Consider the following 17,670-nt stretch of genomic DNA (forward strand, 5'->3'; position numbering starts at 1 on the left):
AAACGAAAGCATAAAAAATAACGAAATCATAAAAATCATGAAAGCATAAAAAATAACATAAGCATAACAATCATGAAAGATTTAAAAATAACGGAAGCATAAAAATTAACACACAAAAATCACGAAAGCAAAAAAAAAAAAAAAAAAAAGAACGGAAGCATAATAAAATAACGGAATAAAAAATAACAAAAGCATACAAAACATAAAAAAAAAGCATAATGAAAGCATAAAAACAACGAAAGCTTCAATGAATAAAAATATTAATATTTTACAGAATAGGCCTACCTCTTTCCTCCTCATTAAAAACGAAATTCCCATTAAGGATATGCCAACAAAAACAGGTCTGTCGTCCTTCGAGTCCTTTATTCTTCACAAGTTCCAGGCGGCCACTCCTTACATTTCCCATCTGAAACAATAATTGGAAACGTTATGGAATTGAAAGTTATTCATTAGCATTCGATTTCAAGTGATTATTCATGGTGTGTTTAAGACGTAAAGAATCATTTCATGTGAGAAAATTAAATAATTTAATGTTCTCATATTTTACTTTAAAATGTACATAGAGTACTACAGTTTGCAAACTTTTATTTAGACAAAACAGGTATGCAGGCTTACTTATGACTGGCTTAATATACTTTAAAAAAAAATTTAAACAAATCTATCTCAATTGTTCTTTTTCTTACAGCCAACGGTAATACTACTCGTTTTTATCAAACCATTTTGGACAAATATTTTCCATAATATCTAAGATGTATTATGCACTTTCTTTGGCACATGTTTACGAATACAGTAAAGTATTTTCTCCATTTAAGAATTGTCTAAAAAAAAACAACTTTGCAGTATGTGATATTTCATCACATTTTCCATTATTTCAAATATACAAATTATGAAACCTATCGAAAATATGTGATACTTATATACGTATTTAAAAATAATCTTTTCCAAATTATTTTCAAATTATTATCGTATATTTTCTCCAACGTTGGAAAGTTCTTTTCCCGGCAAATCCTTCGTATAAAATTCATTACTACAGAATATTAAATGACTAACCATTCTTTGACAAAAACAATTACTGTAATCATAAAAACATATCACCATTCATTACTACAGAATAGTACAAGACTAACCTTTTCTTTTACAAAATAAATTACTATCATCATAAAAACATACCATTCATTACTACAGAATAGTAAAAGTCTAACCTTTTCATTAACAAATTCAATTGCTATAATCATAAAAACATACCATTAATTACTACAGAATAGTAAAAGACTAACCTTTTCTTTTACAAAATCAATTGCTATAACCATAAAAACATATCACCAAAGTTACTTGGCAAATTTCCTTAAGGCCCACTTGATACCTCATCCTGGTCCCACAATGAAATTCAGTTAATACATAATTTCTTCCAAGGTAAGTAGGCGAGAGCTGAATACAATTTTGCTTGTGCCTTCGTATGAACATTTATTATCCCTAATTTCCCTCTTAGCAAGCAAGGCGGTTTTCCATAAATATTATTTCAATTCCCTTTCCTTATGTACCTAAACACATTTGCTTTTACTTTTAACAATAACTCTTCTAAGATAAGCAAAGCATGAACAATTGAATACACTTTGAATTAGATCATTTAATGATTTTTCTTTAAAATGACAATCTCCTTCGACATGTCATTATAAAAAAAAAAAAAAACTTCTATTAGCCGGGCAATATTTAACCAATTTCTACTTTTAATCTAAAATAATTATAAGATAAATCCATAATAATTTTTGCACAACAAACAGTCGTCAACTAGTCTAACCCCAAATACTCAATGGTGCAACCTTTACAGACATTCATAATACCAGTTTTTTTAGTGACTAGGAGGCTACAAATTTTTTCTTTTCCTCATTGGTAACATATATTCTCGTCAATTGACAAATGAAGCTGACGAATAAACAGCTATTTTCGTAGTGTCCTTTATTTTCTTAGATACCAGTTCCTAAAACATGCACATCCCAAAGAGCAAGCAAACATTTTTTTATATAGCTGACAAAAAAGTGAACTGAAGAAGTCATTTACAAAGACAACTTTTACACTTTATATAAAAAATTTCGGAATTTCTTCAAAATGCTCTTTGGCAGCCTGAATTTCTCAATCAACTTCAAATAAATTCAAGACTAACCCTATCAAGAGCTTTAGACAAACTAAATTTATAATAACTGTTCACAAGGATTTCTTCTTATTTGGAAAATACTTTCTGTTATTGTGTTCTTCCAGTTTACAACGGATTCACCCTTCAGTCTATATTATATTTTGCTAATATATTTTTCCCATTTCATAATGTTAATTTCATAATGGAATCAATTCGATAAATTTTGATTTATGGAATTTTGGGCATACGAGTCAGCGTTGGGGCTGGGTAAGCCATTCAGAACCAAGGTACAACTGAAGAAAAGCAATGCAGTTGCACAATGGAGTAAAAGTTAAGAGAGGTTAGACAGCAAGAAAAAAGAAAGAAGAGGAAAATGAAAAGCTAATAAGTTATTCTAGCTTGAGGACAGAGGGATGTTTCCCTTTCATAATTGTACCAACCGTGTGTCATACAATTGTACATAATTCCTTTTGTATATCTTATGCTTGTATCTTCGCTCTTCCCTCGCACTAAAACGAACATGAAAATTCATGTCGGCTGTTTTCCTTTGTAAAATTGTCATTTCCTCGAACATGTATTTTCCTGTTGCCTTGAGGTTTTGTATATAAAGGAGAGTGTTCTTTAATATAGTACTCAGTTGATTGCATCCTGCCTTTGAATTCACAACCCTCTCTCTGATCGTCACATAATCCTTATTCTTCTTTCCCACCATTATCCCTACATTAAAGTCTGCTCTGCCATAGTTGCTGCTAGTCATGACCTTTGATCCGTGGTCAACACCCATCCGTGGACTGTGCTGACAAAGTGCATGATTGGTATGCTTGCGCATATCTTTACTATTCATCCGAAGCATATTTGGACATATAAATTTATAAAGGGGCGGAACATAAATCTGACTCGCAAGTCGACCGACAAGGGTAGACATGCCACAGGCTAGGAGGGCACTAGCATGTCACTTCTCAGAGTTAAATGCCTAAGAATACCTACTAGCACTCAAAAGCCACAGCCCTTGGGAAGTAATTGCATTCCCACTAACTATACAACTTAAGTATTTTGCTCAGATTTGCATTTGCATAGGAATCATTTACTGTTTCCTTCCCTTGGGTTGTAATTTAATATGAACAACTGAAAGTTAGATGTGGTACTCCCAGAGAAGAGAAATCTAGCGGGTAGGCAAGTGTACGACAAATCAGGAATATCTGAGAAGATATGCAACCGATCTCAAGCAGCTGAAAGGATGTGTGATCGACCTCAAGTAACCACTTGAGCAGTTGAGTTGTCACTTTCCATCGTGCACTTATACCATGTCGCTCTCTTCACAATGTGTAAACCCCTAGTAGTATACTGCATCTAGTATAGCTCTATTGGGAGAGCAAACTTGAGAGATGGAATAACCGAAAAGGCGACCACTTACTAAATATGTTAGCAACAACGAGCAAAGGTGGAAAAGTTCCAAAGATACTTGCATCACAAGCAGGTGTAGTAACGTTCCAAAAATGTTACCATTAGGGTGTCGTACCAAATAGCAAGAGCGGAATCATTCCAAGATGATAGCAGTCATGGACAGCTGAGGAGAAAATGCAATTCCGTTCAAACCCTTATTGTTTACTTTGTCCTAGGTGGAGGACTGACTATCCCTATTTCTCCCACTGACAGTAAAACAATAATAATGACTTAAGTGAACTCCTACCAATCGGTCTTTAAAATACTACTTATTTAAAAAGAAAATGAAAGGGTAGCAGTCCCATTTTCTTTTATTGTACCCAGCCAGACCACTGACTACATTCCTGAGGAGGAGGAAATTCAATGTACAAACCAGTGCTCATACAAAAGTTTGCCTCTATGCAAAAAAGCTTTTATTAAAATTGAATGCGAATGAAGAAAACTGCTTAAACTCATGGTCCCGAGCTGGGATCAATCTGCTCCCATACGAAAGCTAGGCAAATGCATTACCACTGTACCAGGCAGGAGTTGAGGAGTGAAATGTCTCTTTATTCTTGGAAGGCAAGTGCTTCAAACAAGCAAATCTAATGTTCTTATTGTTTGATTTCTTTTTTCATTGTTGAAATTGACTTCACAATCATAATCATGCACCCACATTAGGACGCGCAAAATATTACAAATCTGAAAGAAATTTCCATTTTCCCAGATAGAACAGCCAAGTTTAGCTCCTGAGTCATGTTATCCATAAATCCTGAGAAACCTTTACAGGTATAAACAAAAGGGGAAAGAGAGGGGTTACACAGGGTCTTATCTTCCATTAATCCTATTTCTTGAAACATAGACACACTTGAGATCTGGATGGAATTTATTTATTCATTTGATTTACTAAAGACAGACCCTGCTGGAAGCTCTTCGATTCGGAGACATGAAGTGTAAGGTTGACACAAATTCTACCAGAGACAATCGTCAGTAAAAGGAAACTACTCTGAGTGATCTTGTCCATAATGGGATCAAATATGAGTATCACCTCCACGAGTAACTGTACGTCAACAGTTTCAACTCCTGAGATCTACTGGTTACACCTACCAGTCATAATTATGTGTGAACGCCAGAAAGAAAATGTGTTGGTGCATGCGTTTAGCTCTTGCAGGTCCTAGTCTCTTGTCAAAGATAACTTGCACTTGCGCTTTCACACTGAGGTGGAGAAAACCACTTTTAAAATCTCTAATGGCCTGCAGCAAGGAAGAAATACCCCCTAGCACAACATAATGGATTTAGTAAGGTTAGTCTTTCTATGACCGCATTAAAAAACACTGAGTTCATGTGTGTATGTGTGTGAGAGGGGGGGGGGGGGTCATGCCACCGCATTGAAGGAAAAGCCAATGCTCTGAAGACCTAGCATAATCCGAAATGAGCGAGCTCTCCAGTGAGAGCATAAGGGCTCGGGCGAGTCTTGAGTTCACATTGACCGCACGCGTCTAGGCAATTGCATTTAGCAACTTCTAGACACTGCACGCCTAGACAATAGGCATCTGGCTGAGGCACGGCTGTGGTTGAAGTGCGTGTGGTTGAGGTGCATCTGGTTGAAGTGCGTCTGATTGAGGCACGTCCGGTTAAGATGCATGCGGATGAGGTGTCTGATAGAAGCTCATCTCTGTATATTCGGATGGTGAAATGGGGTCCGACAAGGTTGACTCGCAACCTTGCTGAGGGTTGAAAGTGATTGTATGTCTAGCACTCTTAAAGCAACTTGACTGCAGACAAAGTCTGGCAATCGGCAAGCAAAGCAATCAACTTCCACTAAGTGTGGAACATTGAATCAACAGCACTCACTAGGATACCTATTGCTTGTACGTGTAATCAAAGTAAGGAAACAGAATTCCTTCAGGAAGGAGCATGTCTGTTTCTGAAGGAACAATTTTGGTATGCATATTTCCCCTCATTATCACAAAATCACCTCGTGCAGGAAAGGAAGACAGTGTGCACGCTCGTTCTTATGAGAGACCACAGGTGGCTAGTGAGTAACTTGTATTAGTTTACGAACACGCATAACTTCCTTGATTGAGGGCATCCTTACTTTATTTCTAAACCATGACCTGAATTTAATCAGAGATTCCCAATTTATAACTAGGATGAAGAGACGTATCCTATTTATCCACGGAAGGATGTTTCATATAGGTTTAGATATATGCAAGCAAAGCTAGATATGCTGCAACTTTTTATGTAACTGTTCTACTTAACTGCAGTACAGTATTCGTATTCATAAAAGAATATTTACCAACATAATTGAAAATACCCCTACTAGAACACTAGTTTAAACTACATAACCTATGCTCGGCGGTCAAGACTGGACACCTTTCATGAAAATTTCCTTTTTACTCATGTTTGGTTGTCATGACACAATAACCCAAGAGCTTCTCATAAAATAACCAATAGGTGGTTCTCCAGTCCAAACATTGACTTCCCATATTTCATTTATTACTTCCTGTATTATTACTGTAGTACTGGTAACCATTTGTAATCTCCAATGAGAACTGTTTTTACATTAATGTTACTTTCGCTTGGACAATCTCCTATCTCAACAACTTTTATATAAGTTCTACCCTTTTTAATACTAGCTCCAACCCAAATACGTCACTCAATTGAAACTGTTTTTCTTTATTACAGATTTAAGAAAGATGTTCGTATTAACATCATCCTGAACAAGGGGCCATTTCCCTTTTGGAGGAAATAAAATCAAAAGTTACTGGTTTGGATGTTGTTAATTATATACTGTACGTATTTCTAAAGTAGAGGTTAAACTGAGCAATAAGTCTGAAAACCCCAGTTTCAGGAGTGAAGCTGGTTGCAAAAAAAAAATAAATAAATAAAATAAAAGGGTAAAATTATATTTGCAGACGGGGAAACATTTCGAACAGAAAATTATATTTTCATTAATAACATAAATTTTTGAACATACTTACCCGGTAGTTATATATACAGCTTACGTCCCCGACGTCAACGGCAGAAAATTCGAAACTCGCGCCAACCGCCAGTTGGATAGCCAGGTGTACCACCCCTGCACCCTAGCGAGGTACCTGGGAACCATTCCAGTGACCCTCATATATTCCATGCCTCTAGTCTCTTAGAGGGGAGGAGGGTGGGACTAAAATTATATATAACTACCGGGTAATTATGTTCAAAAATTTATTTTATTAATGAAAATATCATTTTTAAACACAAGACTTACCCGGTAGTTATATAAATTATATAGCTGATTAACACCTTTGGTGGAGGGTTAGAGACAGCTAGCATATCTGGAATTCTACTTAAGAGTTAATTAAAACAAACTTAAGGGTTCGTACCTGATAAGGAAGCTGACTTCAATGATACTCTGCCTCATAATGTCTGCTAGCCTTATGGGATCCAGCGATCCTCCCAGGGGGCTGAAGATCTCGAAGGGACTGTCAAACCGGTGTCAAAACCTCATCATGACAGAACCTCCTCCAATAACCAGTTCCGAGTGCTCTCAAGGAACAAATTTGACCACCTGACAAAATCAATGATTGTGGAAGACTGACACAATCTCCACAAACAACCATAAAAAACAATTAAAAGTACCAAGAGAAGAAAAGATTATTGGGATTATGGGAACATAGTGGTGGATCCTTCACTCACTATTGCACTCGCTGCTACGAATGGACCCAGAGTGTAACAGTCTGAACACCTTTCAAATAATATGATGCGAACACAGATTTGCTCCTCCAGAAGGTTGTGTCCATTATGCTTTGTAGGGATCTGTTCTGCCTGAATGCTGCCGACGTTACCACTGCTCTGACTTCATGAGTCTTGACCTTTAAAAGTCCAAGGTCTGGATCATTACAATGAATATGAGCTTCCTTAATCAAAAGCCTGACAAAATATGACAAGGCATTTTTAGTGTAAAGAGGGCCTTTTGACTGAACACCACAAAGATTCAGACTTGCCTCGTAAATCTTTTGTTCTCTCCAAGTAGCATCTCAGAGCTCTTACTGGGCATAAGACTCTTTCTACCTCATCTCCAACCAGATCCGTAAGATTTGGAATCTCGAATGCTTTGGGCCAAGGCTGAGAAGGGCGTTCATTTTTGGCAAGAAAGCCTAATTGTAAGGAACAGACAGCTTTACCATTACGAAATCCAACGTTTTTGCTAAACGCATGAATTTCACTCACTCTTTTGGCTGTTGCAAGACTGACCAAAAATAAAGTTTTCATAGTGAGGTCTTTCAAGGAAGTTGAACCCAGTGGCTCAAACCTGTCGCTCATAAGATACTTCAAAAAAATATCCAAATTCCAGGCTGGAGAATCTTGGTTCCATCGTTTTGAAATTCTTGCAGATCCTTATTGCTAGAAAGGTCAAGGTTTCTATGCCTAAACACAGTAACTAACATACTCCTATAGCCTTTAATAGTAGAGGAGGAGAAATTGCACTTCCTTCGAAGATAAAGCAGGAAATCCGCAATTTGAGCTACAGAGGTACTGGATGAGGAAAGAGAGTTGATTCTACACCACTCTCTAAAAACCTGCCACTTAGATTGATAGACTTTGATGGTCGAAGTCCTTCTTGCTCTTGCAATAGCTTGAGCTGCCTCCTTCGAAAAGCCTCTAGATCTAGCGAGTCTTTCGATAGTCTGAAGGCAGTCAGCTGAAGAGCGTGGAGATTTTGATGTAATCTTTCCAAGTGGGGTTGTCTGAGTAGATCTACTCTTAATGGAAGAATTCTTGGGGTGTCTATCACCCATTCCAGTACCTCTGTGAACCATTCTCTTGACGGCCAATAGGGAGCCACTAGGGTCATCCTGGTTCCTTTGGATGTCACAAATTTCTGTACTACTTTGTACAGGATCTTGTAAGGTGGGAAGGCGTACAGATCTAGATTGGACCAGTCCAACAGAAAAGCGTCTATGTGGACTGCTTCTGGATCCGGAACAGGGGAGCAATACGCCTCTAACCTCTTCGTCTTCGAGGTTGCGAAAAGATCTATGCATGGGTGACCCCAAAGACGCCACAGGCTCTTGCACACATGAAGGTTGAGGGTCCACTCTGTTGGAAGGATCTGATTTCGTCTGCTGAGGCTGTCTGCCATTACGTTTTTCTCCCCTTGAATGAATCTTGTCAGAAGTATAACATTCCTCTCTCTTGCCCACACCAGGAGATTCTTTGACGTCTCGTACAGAGATATCGAGTGTGTTCCCCCTTGCTTTGAGATGTACGCCAATGCTGTCATGTTGTCCGCATTGACCTGAACCACTTTGTTGGTGACTGATTCCTCGAAACTTTTGAGGGCTAAAAGAACTGCCAACAACTCCTTGTGGTTTATATGCAAGGATTTTTGGGTCTCTGACCATAGTCCTGAGACTTCTAACTTATTTAGGGTTGCTCCCCATCCTGTGCCCGAGGCATCGAAGCTAAACACAAGGTCTGGGCTCTTTATTGATAAGTCGAGACGTTCCTGGAACTTGTTTGGTTCTTCCCACCACCGAAGGCAGTCTTTGATGGGGTTCGTGATAGGAATGGACATCGTTTCTAAGTCCCTCTCCTTGTACCAATGGCTGTTGAGATGGAACTGGAGAGGACGAAGATTCAGTCTTCCCAGTGGAACGAATTGTTCCAAGGAGGAGAGGGTTCCTACAAGACTCATCCATTTCCTTGCTGAACATACTTTCATGCTTTGAAACGATCTTAGTTTCAACTTGGCTTGCTCTATCCTTAAGGGAGACGGAAAAGCCTGAAAAATCTGACTCCGTATCGTCATCCCCAAATATAAAATCTCTTGAGATGGAACCAAAAGAGACTTTTCCTTGTTTACAAGGAGACCCAGTTCTTTCGCAAGGTCCAAGGTTGTCTGAAGATCCTTCAGGCAGTGATCGTAAGAGTGCGCTCTGAGAAGCCAGTTGTCGAGATACAGGGAGGCTTTTATGTCCCTTGAATGGAGGATCTTTGCCACATTCAGCATGAGCTTCGTAAAGATCTGAGGTGCTGTGCAAAGGCCGAAGCATAGGGCTCTGAATTGGAAGACATCTCCCATGAAAACGAACCTTAGGTAGGGTCTGAAGCTCGGATGGATAGGGATGTGGAAGTAGGCGTCCTGAAGGTCTAATGATACCATCCAGTCGCCCCTCCTTACTGCTGCTAGCACTGACTTCGAATTTTCCATGGTGAACTTCGTTTTCATGATGAACTTGTTCAGCGCACTCACGTCCAGAACTGGACGCCATCCCCCCCGAGTTCTTGGGTACCAGGAATAGACGGTTGTAGAAACCCGGTGAACAAATATCCTGTACATTTTCTATGGCCCCCTTTTCTAACATAAGAGACACTTGGTTCGATAGAGCTTGTCTCTTTGCCTCCTCTCTGTATCTGGGAGAGAGATCCACGGGAACTAAGACCAGAGGAGGGCTCCCTAGAAAGGGGATCTTGTAACCCTCCTTCAAGATCTGGATAGACCACTGATCTGCTCCTCTCTTCTCCCATGCTTGTCAGAATTTGAGTAGTCTGGCACCTACTGCCTGAAGGTGAAAGCAGTCAGACTCTGCTTCGCCCTGCTCTGAAGCCTCTTCTCTTACTCCTTCTAGCATCAGGTCTGGAACTACCCCTGCTGGAAGATCTCCCTCGAAAGGGCTGGGAAAACTTGGGAAAAGTTTCTTCCTTAGGGTTGCAGCTGGTAAAAGAGGGAGGAAAATCCTTTCTAGCAGTCTCGGAGACAAGATCCTGAGTAGCCTTTTGACCTAGGGCTGCAGAAATCTCCCTGATAAGTTCTTGTGGAAACAGCAATGGAGAAAGAGGCGCATACATAAATTCAGACTTTTGGAAGGGAGTAACCCCCGGCGAAAGAAAAGAGCAAAGTTGATCTCTTTTCTTAAGAATGCCTGCAGAATATAGAGCTGCAAGTTCGTTAGAGCCATCCCTCAAGGCTTTGTCCATGCACGACATCAAATGGACCAGGGCAGAGGTATCCCCCTCTTTAAAAGTCTCAACTTATTTACCCAAAGCACCAAGTGTCCAGTTTAAAAAGTTAAAAACTTCAAAGGCTCGAAAAATTCCCTTGAGAAGGTGGTCCATCTCTGAAGTAGACCAAAAAATCTTGGTCTTTCTCATGGCCGACCGACGAGGAGCGTCTACAAGGCTTGAGAAATCTCCCTGGGCAGAGGCAAGAATCCCCAAGCCAAGAACTTCTCTTGTCTCGTACCAGATGCTCGACCTCGAAGCCAGTCTAGCTGGAGGAAAGGAAAAAGCTGTCTTTCCTAAGGCCTTCTTAGACTGTAACCAGTCACCCATCAATTTAAGAGCTTAGACGAGCGCAATAATACCATCTTAGTAAAGCGGGCTTTCTTAAAGCTTTCCCGAGAGTAAACTCAGACGGAGGCGAGCGCGGAGCCACAGGCACAAAAAAGTCTGAAAACTCTTCCGTAAAAACTTTCATTAGTTTTTTTCAGATCAGCAGAATGACGGAAAGAAACAGAGTCCTCGTCTTCTGAAACATCATCGAACTCCATAGGCGAAAGCTGGCCTTCTACTTCCTTCTCTTGCAACATTCCTTCGGGAGCAATAGGGTTAAGAGCAGTTTATTTTTCAGAAATATCCTGAGTGTCAACCGCAATAGAAATAGGCTCATTGCGAATAGAATCAGGCGGCAGAGTCGTTTACGGCTCATCCAAACGCTCGCGATCAGCTCGATCGGAGACAAGAAGTTCCTGTACATGAACTGTATCGATGTCTTGAAAAGAATGAGCCTCCTCATCGTAATCCAAACTAACATCCGAAATATGACAAGGGATAGGACGTTCAGGATCATATTCAGAAAAACGCTTGCCGTCAACTCCTGACAAGCGTTCGGTACTACGAACCGCTCGTTGTTCAGCGACTCGTTCAACTGTTATCCTTCCGGAAACATGACCTGAAGGACGTTCACTAAAATAATTGGCGGAGAGAGAAACTTCCTAAATTATAGGACGTTTGGCAGCCTGTTTGTAAGGACGTTCGGTAGCCTGTTTGCAAGGACGCTTGGCAGCCTGTTTGTAAGGACGTTCGGTAGCCTGTTTGCAAGGACGTTCGGCAGCCTGTTCCGAAGGTGGATCGGCAGCCTGTTTCGTAGGAAGTCCAGGATCCTGAATCGAAGGACGTTCGAAAGACTTTTCCAAAGAACGAACATTAGCCTGTTTAACAGGACGTTCGGCAACACGTTTGCAAGGACGTTCAATAACCTGTTTAACAGGACGTCCGACGTCTTTCTTAGAAGAACGCAAGAGCACACTGTCTGAAGGAAGGAACTCCTTGCTCTTGAAAGAACATTCGCGTTCAATAAAAGAACTGTCGACTGCGGACTTAGGAGACCGATCACGATCACTTCCTAAAGGACGTTCACAGCGGCTAGCAGGAAGCTTAGATCCCCGATTACGAGGGCGTTTGAGAACACGTCCTAGTTCGCTATTCCGATCACGATCAAAACTGTCACGTGCGCTGATATGAGATTTGTTGCTACGCTGGTATGATTGCATAAAGGACGAGAACCTGCTTTGCATGTCTTGAAGTATGACAAAGTTAGGATCCGAATGTTGTGAAATCGGTGATGAAATCACAACGTTCTCCTCATCGCTAAATGGAACAGAGCACCTAGAAGGCGAAAACCAGTCTGAAGGCTGCTTGGGAGCTTGGAATGAGGTTAAGCCTGGTCCTGAGTGCACAGAAGGATCCTTGGAAACGTCCAGCGTTCTAAAAGGACGTTTTATCGGGGGACTTTCAAATGGCTCTGGAGTATTCCAGTGACTACATCCAGGTTTTGAACTAGCAGGACGTCGATAGGTCTTATCATAGGTCCTCTTAAGAGGTCTGGAAGCGAGCTTCCAGCCTCTTTTGGGCAAGGGGTCATCCGAAGACGACGAAAAACACTTAACCTCACCTTTCCAGTGGTGAGGGCGAACGTCCTGGGAGGCGCCCACAGGTACGTTCGAGGGGACGTCTGCTCGTTTGTTAAAGCCTCTCGTCTCCTTTCGCCTTTCGACATTCCTTCTCCCAGGGGTTGGGGAGCTTGGAAGAGGTCTAGGACTAGGAGGACAACAGACACGAGAAGGCGCACCCTCCACCGCACTTAACTTCACTGCACTTGCACTTTAACCTTTTAATAGTTGCACATCGCACATCAACTGTGTCCTGTCCGCAGCCAAAGATTCAACTTTAGCGCCGAGAGCTTGAATCGCCACTAACATATCTTTTAGTGAAGGTTCATTAGCAATTGCAATAGTGGGATCGGGATATACCACTACAGGTGATGGAATAGGATTAATGACATGGGAAGAAGAAATATCTCTAGATGAGTGAGAAGATCTACACCTCAATCTATCCCTTTTGAGTTTAGGTCTATATCTATCAAACTCAATCCATTCATGCTCTGACAGTAAAACACATTCATCACAGCGATCACCTAAATCACACTCTTTACCTCTACATGCAACACAGAGAGAATGGGGGTCAAGAGAGGCTTTAGCCATTCGGGTCTTACACCCACTAGTCACACATAACCTAAAAGTTATAGGGGGGGTGGCCATTTTGAAATTTTAAAGAGAATTTAGACAAGCAAAGGTCAAAAGTCTTCTAATCCAAACAAAATCAAGAAATATCCAAAGCGAGATCAATAACAAGAGGGAGTCAATAACCAAAGATTTGTACTTCACCAAAAAAACGATCAGTAATGACGGAGTAGAATTCACATGTCGCCGCTAGCGACAGCAAGGAATATATGAGGGTCACTGGAATGGTTCCCAGGTACCTCGCTAGGGTGCAGGGGTGGTACACCTGGCTATCCAACTGGCGGTTGGCGCGAGTTTCGAATTTTCTGCCGTTGACGTCGGGGACGTAAGCTATATATATAACTACCGGGTAAGTCTTGTGTTTAAAATATGACATTCGAAGATAATTTGTATTTTTCCTAACTATACAAACCTTAGCTATTTAATATGGGTATTACTTTCGACGTAGCTGAAATGACAAGCCATTAAAATTCAGCGAGGGTTAACAACTACCCATACTGTTAGTTAGGGGGGGTAGGGGGGTAGGGGGGTAGCTTGCTACCGGACCCCCCCTCACACACCTGTGATTGAGCTCACTTTGCTTGAAGGTAGGACTTCAAGGGGGATAGGGCTGTTGGGTTTGTTTAAATAGCTAAGGTTTGTATAGTTAGCAAAAATACAAAATATCTACGAATTGTCATTTGTTCCGTAACTGAAATACAAACCACGCTATTTAATAGGGGTGACTCGCCCATTAGGTAGGGTGGACATCCCAGCCTATCTGGCTTTTGGCTTTGCCCGGGGGCTCCTTATCTGAGTATGTCAGTACTCAAAAATAAGAAGTTCCTGCTCCTCGCTAAAACCCTGCAACGCAAGGTCCGCGGCCTACACAAGCTGTGTTGAGGTATATAGAAGTGTGACCGGCCAGATAAAGTTATTCCGAGTTCTTTAGAAGGAAAAGCTGTGTAACTAGGACTTTCCCAATACCAACTTGCCAGGGTATGGGGACGCAAGGGTATTAGTTTTAATACTAGTTACACAGGGGAGCATGGTTTACCTGCAGTGGTTTGAGGTCAGCTGTGCAGAGAAGCCAGGATGCTGCTTTCCCCAAGAGAGGGGAAGATGAAGAAAAGAATAAGAGCCAGTCAAACCTTTTCATTCACGCAGACTAAAACCGGGTAACAATGACCTCAACCTTCTGCTACTTGTCCAATAAGGAGCTTAAAGTTTTAAACCAGCTGTTGTGCAGCCACCACAGGACCGATAGAGAACGTGTCGAGTCTCCTGTGGGTCATGTCTTGCAGGTAGTGGGATGTGAATGTGGTCTGACGATTCCACACCCCTGCTTGAAGAACCTGTGTCACTGAGAAGTTTCTCTTGAATGCCAGGGACGTAGCTACGCTCAACATCATGAGCTCTGGGGCGACGTGAAGGAGGAGGGTCTGGATTCAATGCATGGTCTATGACCTTGCAAATCCATGCTGAGATGGTGTTCTTGGTGACCCTCCTCTTGGTCCTTCCTGTGCTGACGAATAGTGCAGGCCCACGGGGACGGGCTGCGACTGTTCTTTTAAGATACAGCCTCAAACTCCTCACTGGGCATAGTAAGAGATAGTCTGGGTCATCTGTTACAGAACGGAGACTAGAAATCCGGAAGGAGTCGAATCGTGGATTTGCTACTCCCGGGTTCTGAGTTTTAGCAATAAACTCAGGGACGAAGCTGAACGTTACCTCTCCCCATCGCTTTGAATGGGCGATGTCGTATGAGAGACCATGAAGTTCACTGACTTGTTTGGACGAAGCTAAAGCCAGCAGGAACACCGTCTTCCAAGTCAGGTGGTGATCAGTTGCCTGGCGTAATGATTCATAGGGAGGTCTCTTAACCCTGGAAAGGTATGATGGGTCGTATGCGACCCCTACAGCATTTTCAAAACCTGTTTTTTCCCCATAAATCATCAGCTGTCTCGAATATGGAAGTGATCGACCTGCAGGGGGTGACTAGTCTACATGCCATTGTCTGCTTTAGGACTGATTTTCGTCTAACTTCCCTCCTTCCCTGTTTTTTACCCCCCCCCCCCAGGGGTCGACCTCGACCCTGACATACCTTTATAGGGGTAAGTGATCAAACAGCAAAGTTATTACATAATTATAAATTGTCGAACAGTGTTGATACTTGTTTGGTTCTTTATAGTTGGAAAGTGTGGATGGATGGTGTGTCTACCACTTGCATGACATTGGTTTTGGCTTAGATGCCATATATTGCCATGAGGTCCCTTTTCCCTCAAATGCTAATTTCTGAATTTTTTTTATTTTTTGCAAATTAGATTTTTTTTCTATTTATTTTGAATTTATCTTCAATAATGGCCAGCAGGCAGTATTCCCTCGGCATGGATGTCATCAACACACTTCTAATGGAGTTAAAAAGAGATGTTGATGATAATATGGAGTTTGCAACCCCATTCTTCATTTCAAGTGGTAGATTGGGCTGTAAGAGTTGTTGCGGTCTGTGGCCATTTTGTTGACATACCCGAAAGGTAAGTTGGCATATCTCTATATATTCTTGTTCTGTATAGAATTCGTGATATTTTGGTATATTTTAATGCATAAATATCATATTTTATAGGAGATACAATGATTTTCATAAGAAATTTACATTGTGAAACTAGGCCGTCAAAAATGACCTTTAGATTTCGCCCCTGATATAACAGTAAATTACATCTTAGTGCACATTTTATTATGTATTTCTGTTCTAGGATAATATGAGTTTATTCTATAAAAAAATTAGCCTCCTCCTATTTTATTTGGGTACCCAAAAAAAATTCATGAATTTTGGCCAAAAAAAGTTACCCTTTTTTTCTCATTTCAGATCTTGACTTCTATGGGTCCAACTCATTTCCAGCAATTACACGCTATTGCTTTGCCATCTAAGAAGGTGTCCCTGAAGGGATTTATGTGTATATGTATATTTCAATTTTTTGTGAATATTTACGTCGTCTTTTTTTTGTATACTTAAATTTTTAATATATTTCCAATAAATAGTTATATTGTAGATGGGTATCATTTATATTTTCAGTAGTTTTTAGCATTCTTTGAAGTATTTTTACCAAGTCAAACAATACAGATTGATGCATAACTAAATTTTTCCTGAATTTTTTTCGGAGTCGGGGTCGTTCGCGACCGAGTATACCCTTAAAGGGGTGTCCGAGGAGCATACCTATCCAGGGTTAAGAGACCTGAGAACTCGAACCACGTTCCATGGGGGAGGTCTCACTTCTGACAGAGGACAGGTAAGTTCAAAACTCCGTATGAGTAAGGAAAGTTCTAGCGATAAAGAAATATCCATTCCTTTCAGTCTAAAGGAGAGGCTTATGACTGAGCGATAGCCTTTTACTGCCGAGATTGACAGGCGCATTTCTTCACGCAAATACAAGAGGAACTCCGCTATTGCTGGAATAGTGGCATCGAGAGGAGAGATACCCCTTCCACAACACCAACCACAAAAGACTTTCCACTTTGCCTGGTAGACTGCTGCTGATGACTTTCGCAGGTATCCAGACATTCTAGTCGCAACTTATTGTGAAAATCCTCTCTGAGAGAGGAGATGCTGGATAGTCTCCAGGCGTGAAGTCTTTGTGGGATATGTTGGCATGTGGTTGTTTGAGTAGAGTGTGTTGTGGAGGGAGTTCTCTTGGGGGCTCTGTTAAGAGCTGCAGAAGGTCCGGAAACCATTCTGCATGATGCCATAGCCGAGCTATAAGGGTCATTGAAAGATTGACTGATGTTCTGGCCTTGTTGATTACCCTCCTCATCAGACAGAATGGGGGAAAGGCGTAAACATCGATGTTGTCCCATTGTTGTTGGAATACATCTTGCCAGAGAGCCTTGGGGTCTGGGACTGAGGAACTATGCAGCGGGAGCCTGAAGTTCAGGGCCATTGCGAAGAGGGCCACAGTCGGAGAACCCCACAAAGTCAGGACTTTGTTGGCTACTAGATGATCCAAAGACCACTCGGTACTCACTATCTGAGATGCTCTGCTCAGGTTGTCGGCGGGCACATTCCTTTTGCCTGGAATGAAGCGTGCCGATAGTGGTATCGAGTGGATTTCGGCCCATCTCAGTATCTCTACTGCTAGATGGGATAGATGCTGCAAAAAAGTACCTCCTTGCTTGTTGATGTAAGCCACTACTGTAGTGTTGTCGCTCATCACCACCACTGAGTGGCCCACCAGGAACTGTTGGAACTGTTGACGGGCCAGTAAGACGGCCTTCATCTCCAGGAGATTTATGAGGAGGTACTCTTCTGATTCTGACCATAGGCCTGAGGTCATGTGGTGCAGCCCGTGAGCCCACCACCCTTTTTTTGAAGCATCTGAGAACAGCATCAATTATGGGGGGAGGATGAGAAGATCCACTCCCTTTCGTAGGTTCTCGTCTGCCATCCACCACTGGAGGTCCGTCAGTTCCACTGATCCCATGGGGATCCGGATGTCTGGGGAATCGCGAGTCTCATTCCACCGGGACTTGAGTCGCCACTGGAGAGATCTCATCCTGAGGCGACCATTGGGAACTACA

The 17,670-nt window shown here is 41.5% G+C and overlaps 1 protein-coding gene across 3 annotated transcripts in view; it reads right to left on the reverse strand.

The window, feature by feature from the left end:
* LOC137628728 (uncharacterized) overlaps positions 1 to 17,670 on the reverse strand; it is a 597,116-nt gene that overhangs the window by 548,383 nt on the left and 31,063 nt on the right. For all 3 annotated transcript variants that reach the window (XM_068359904.1, XM_068359921.1, XM_068359913.1), the window contains exon 2: positions 286 to 406. In XM_068359904.1, coding sequence (XP_068216005.1) covers positions 286 to 406 — 121 coding nt within the window. The remainder of the gene's footprint in view (positions 1 to 285; positions 407 to 17,670) is intronic.

The sequence above is a fragment of the Palaemon carinicauda genome, chromosome 2, assembly GCF_036898095.1.
Source record: "Palaemon carinicauda isolate YSFRI2023 chromosome 2, ASM3689809v2, whole genome shotgun sequence".
Lineage (NCBI taxonomy): Eukaryota > Metazoa > Arthropoda > Malacostraca > Decapoda > Palaemonidae > Palaemon > Palaemon carinicauda.